The sequence below is a fragment of the Entamoeba nuttalli genome (genome assembly GCF_000257125.1).
Source record: "Entamoeba nuttalli P19 unplaced genomic scaffold asmbl_4390, whole genome shotgun sequence".
Taxonomy (NCBI): Eukaryota; Evosea; order Mastigamoebida; family Endamoebidae; genus Entamoeba; species Entamoeba nuttalli.
The window spans coordinates 1-3,984 of record NW_008576756.1 but is presented as its reverse complement, the minus strand read 5'-3'; the positions used below and the strand labels follow the sequence as shown (position 1 = coordinate 3,984).

Here is a 3,984-nt window from a genome sequence, read left to right as displayed (position 1 = left end):
AAAAAGAAAGAAAATTCAAAGATAAATTCATATAATTGAATATAGAAACTAAAAACAATTAAACAAGAAATTAAAGATGGAAAAGTGCAAGAATAATAAATAACAAAGAAAACTTATTTTTCTAAAGTAAAAATTGAGGTTAAAATTATTTATTATTTGGGTGATGTTTTTTTAGTTTTTTTTTTCTATTATATTATTTATTTGGTGATTCACTTTTAATTCGAGCATGCTTGAAAAAGTTTTATTTAAATAGAAATAAAGCATGTTGAAGAAACTGATTCGCTCACTTCTCAACATAATGAAAACCTAAAGATGGGGTTTACCATAATTGGTTTATTTGTTTTATTTGGTAATTCACTTTTTTGTTATATTTTTTTCTGTTATTGAACCTTCTTAATGAAATTTGAATAAAACTCAATATATTGTTGTAGTGAAAATAACTTGACAAAGAAAAATTTTATAACATAAAAGAGCTTAAAAAGTAATGTTAAGAGAAAAAAAAAGGGGAATAAAAATCTTAAAAATTTGAGATAAAGAAAGATGGATATTGAGATGATGGGATATGGCTCAAATGAAAGTAATGAGCCATTTGATATTGATAAGGTCCTTGAGAAGCTATGGAATGGGGAGCCAATTACTGAATTGAATGTTGAAGATTTATGTGATAAATGTAGAGAAATAGTATGTCAAGAGGGTAATATTATCAATCTTGAAACACCAATTACAGTTTGTGGAGATATTCATGGACAATTTTGGGATTTATTACAACTTTTTGCAGTTGCAGGTAAACCACCAGCGACCAAATATATATTTTTAGGTGATTATGTTGATAGAGGGTTTAATTCTGTTGAAACGTTTTTATTATTGGTTGCTTTAAAAGTTAAATACCCGGATAAAATATACTTAATTCGTGGTAATCATGAGAGTAGGGCAATTACTCAGATATATGGGTTTTATGATGAATGCCAAAGAAAATATGGAACATCAAATGTTTGGAAGAATTGTACGGATTTATTTGATTTTCTCACACTCGGTGCATTGATTAATAACAGAATATTTTGTACTCATGGAGGACTTTCTCCTATGTGTCAGAATTTAGATGATATTCGTAAAATTGATAGAAAAGTTGAGGTACCTCATGAAGGTGTTATGTGTGATTTGTTATGGTCCGATCCAGACGAAAGTGGAATTAGATGGGAAGAGTCTCCTCGTGGAGCTGGTCATCTTTTTGGAGAAAAACCATTACTTGAATTTAATGATAAAAATGGACTAGATTTTGTATGTCGGGCTCACCAATTAATTCAAGATGGATATAAATGGATGTTTAATGAAAAAATTGTTACTGTATGGTCAGCTCCAAATTATTGTTATCGTTGTGGAAATGATGCATGTGTTATGAACTTAAGGTCAGTTACTGATCGTGGTTTTACTTTTTTCAAAGAATGCCCTCCAGACCAACATAAGTTAACTGCAAAAGTAGTTGTACCAGAATTCTTTTTGTGAACTTGATGTTTTAAATTGAATGAATTTTTTACTTTTTTTATGAACAAATTTAATTCAAGAACAAAAGACTTAATTTAAAGGTAGACACTTGACAGCAATTCTTCAATTGAGGAATATCTGGTATAGAATAGAGAGTACTGAGCCTCTTCAATTTTTTCATCTAGTCTTTTGTGTCTGATTTTGTCACAGTATTTCTTTTTGGTTTCATGTTCTATTATTTCTTCCATTGTTGGGTAATAATACACAGAATGACTTAATGGTGGCGTTCCAATAATATCATCTTCATAGGCTTTAATGCTTTCATTATTTTTGTTATTACTATATCTTAGAATAAGTTCCTTGAGAATATCTCTTAATTGAGAGTCATCACAGCATAATGACCCATTAGAAAATGTAAACTTCACTAATGGAGTTTCCAAAGAAATACTGTTCATTAAAATTGATATCTTTTTTTGTGTAACTATTTTCCTAAATATGATTGTCCTTTCTTTTCATTGTTTCTTATGAACTATATCCAAATTAGAAGACAAATAAAAAAGAATTAAAACAAAAATATTAAAAGTTATTCATTAGTAAAAAGGAACTAAAAAAATAAGAAGATAAACAATAATGTATAAAGGACAGCCTAACTCAAGTGATACTGAAAGTGTTGTTAGTATAGAAGATACTGAAATTGATGAAATTATTCAAGAAATGTTTCCTTTAGAATATTTAGTAAAACAACGAGTTCATGTTGATGGAACTTTTTTTAAAGTAAAATATAAGAATACAATACTTTCATTAAAACAAGAAATGTTAAAATTTAAAGAACAACATCCAACAGATTTACATCCAATAACACATTTTTCTTTTTCATTGGCTAAGTCATTTCTTTATGATCAATTTGAGTATTATTCTTCAACACCTAATCAAGAAAGTGATATTAATGAAATATTAAAAGAAACAAGAGAGTCATTAGTGTCATATTATCGTTCAATGAATTTAATCTTTTCAACTATTCAACGACAATCTCCAAGCAATTTAGGAACATTTAGAGTAATTATTTGTACTTCTGTTGGTGGAATTAAACGATATCTTCAAAGTGTACAATGTTTATTTCAAAGTAGGTCTAAACCAGTTACTGTAGAATATGGAGATGACGTTCATCCAGGTGATATTATTTTATTTGGAGATGAACTAACAGAAAATGGAACAACTTCATTATTAGTATTTGCGTGGGGATGTTTTGAAAAACAAACAGAATTAAGTTATACTGTAAAAGTTCTTAGTCCAATAAACGAGTTTAAAGTTACTGGAATTCCACAACCTCGTAGGTTGTTTATATTTGAGAAATTAACATTTTCTTGTTGTGATAGTATGAAGATAGCAAAGTATTTTTTTGCACACATCACTGCTGAGTTAATGAAAATAGATTCAGGGTCATTAACACTTACTAGTTTTATTGAAGAACCTCAATTTTGTACTAGATGTAAAAATATCTTAAATTTTCCAAGAAGTAGTTGTGTTATGTGTCATGGGTGTAATAGGTATTATCATGAAAAATGTCTTTCTGCTTATGTATCGACTAATGAAGCTTATTGTTGTAAGGACTGTAGAAACAATTCTTTTATTTATTGTTATTTATCAAATCTACTTTACCCATTTAGAAAAATGAGACGTTGTTTATTTTGTTCTCAACCTTTTATTTCTGATAAAGAACTTGAACTTCGAGGAGTTGTTTCATTCACATGTTCAAAATGTTTATCACAGTTCCAAAATTCTATTTCTTCTTTATATTTCAGAAAATGTTATTCTGCAACAAATAGAAAAATGGTAGAGTTGTATCACAAAAATAAACAATTACAAAATAATCCAGTCTTATTATTAACTTATATGTTTGTATTAATGAGTGATATTGCAAGTGTTTCCGAACAATAAATAAATTTAAATTCTTAATTCTAATTAAAAATTATTTATTTTTTTTATACCTATATCTAAGAAGAAAAGGCTTTAGGTAACATAAAAGAAACCAACTGTTTAGGTTTTACAGTAGGTTGATTTGCTCCTTTATTAACTTCTTTAAATGAAGAAAAAAGTGAAAGGTCTACAAGAATAGGAGAAGAAGATTGGTAATATATGGCATAAAAACGGTCACACCTATTCTTTATCTTTTGGTCTTGAACTTTCTTGTAATTACTCCGTCGTTTGTTAAATTCATTCATCTTAGTATATTCACCTTTGTATGTTTTAATCAGAAACACTTTTTGATTTCTCAGTTTTTGGTTTAAATATCTTCTGTTTTGAGTTTTGTCAATCATTTTTGGTTTTTTTTGGATTTTATTAACTTTTTTCTTAATTTATTTGAGTTTAACTCTTTTATATAAATGACTTTTCGTTTCTATAGTTTATGTGGAATCTTCTTTTTCTTTTAGTAACTTTTTTTCTATTTAAAATTCAACAATTTTAGCTAACAGTAATCCTGAATTAGTAATTTTTCTTGGA

General features: G+C 27.5%; 4 protein-coding genes across 4 annotated transcripts; 2 read left to right on the top strand and 2 right to left on the bottom strand.

Annotated features, from left to right (window-relative positions):
• Window positions 1–540: 540 nt before the first annotated feature.
• On the top strand, window positions 541–1,503 carry ENU1_102420 (serine/threonine-protein phosphatase, putative; the record flags this gene model as incomplete). Its single annotated transcript, XM_008859353.1, has 1 exon — window positions 541–1,503. One exon carries the CDS (start codon window positions 541–543, stop codon window positions 1,501–1,503), a length of 963 nt encoding a protein of 320 aa, XP_008857575.1.
• A 74-nt stretch (window positions 1,504–1,577) lies between these two features.
• ENU1_102410 (hypothetical protein) lies at window positions 1,578–1,937 on the bottom strand (the record flags this gene model as incomplete). The annotated part of the gene is made up of 1 exon (XM_008859352.1): window positions 1,578–1,937. The coding sequence occupies one exon, from the start codon at window positions 1,935–1,937 to the stop codon at window positions 1,578–1,580; it is 360 nt and encodes a 119-aa protein (XP_008857574.1).
• Window positions 1,938–2,112: 175 nt separating this feature from the next.
• On the top strand, window positions 2,113–3,420 carry ENU1_102400 (hypothetical protein; the record flags this gene model as incomplete). The annotated part of the gene is made up of 1 exon (XM_008859351.1): window positions 2,113–3,420. The coding sequence occupies one exon, from the start codon at window positions 2,113–2,115 to the stop codon at window positions 3,418–3,420; it is 1,308 nt and encodes a 435-aa protein (XP_008857573.1).
• Window positions 3,421–3,476: 56 nt separating this feature from the next.
• ENU1_102390 (hypothetical protein) lies at window positions 3,477–3,800 on the bottom strand (the record flags this gene model as incomplete). The annotated part of the gene is made up of 1 exon (XM_008859350.1): window positions 3,477–3,800. One exon carries the CDS (start codon window positions 3,798–3,800, stop codon window positions 3,477–3,479), a length of 324 nt encoding a protein of 107 aa, XP_008857572.1.
• Window positions 3,801–3,984: the final 184 nt, after the last annotated feature.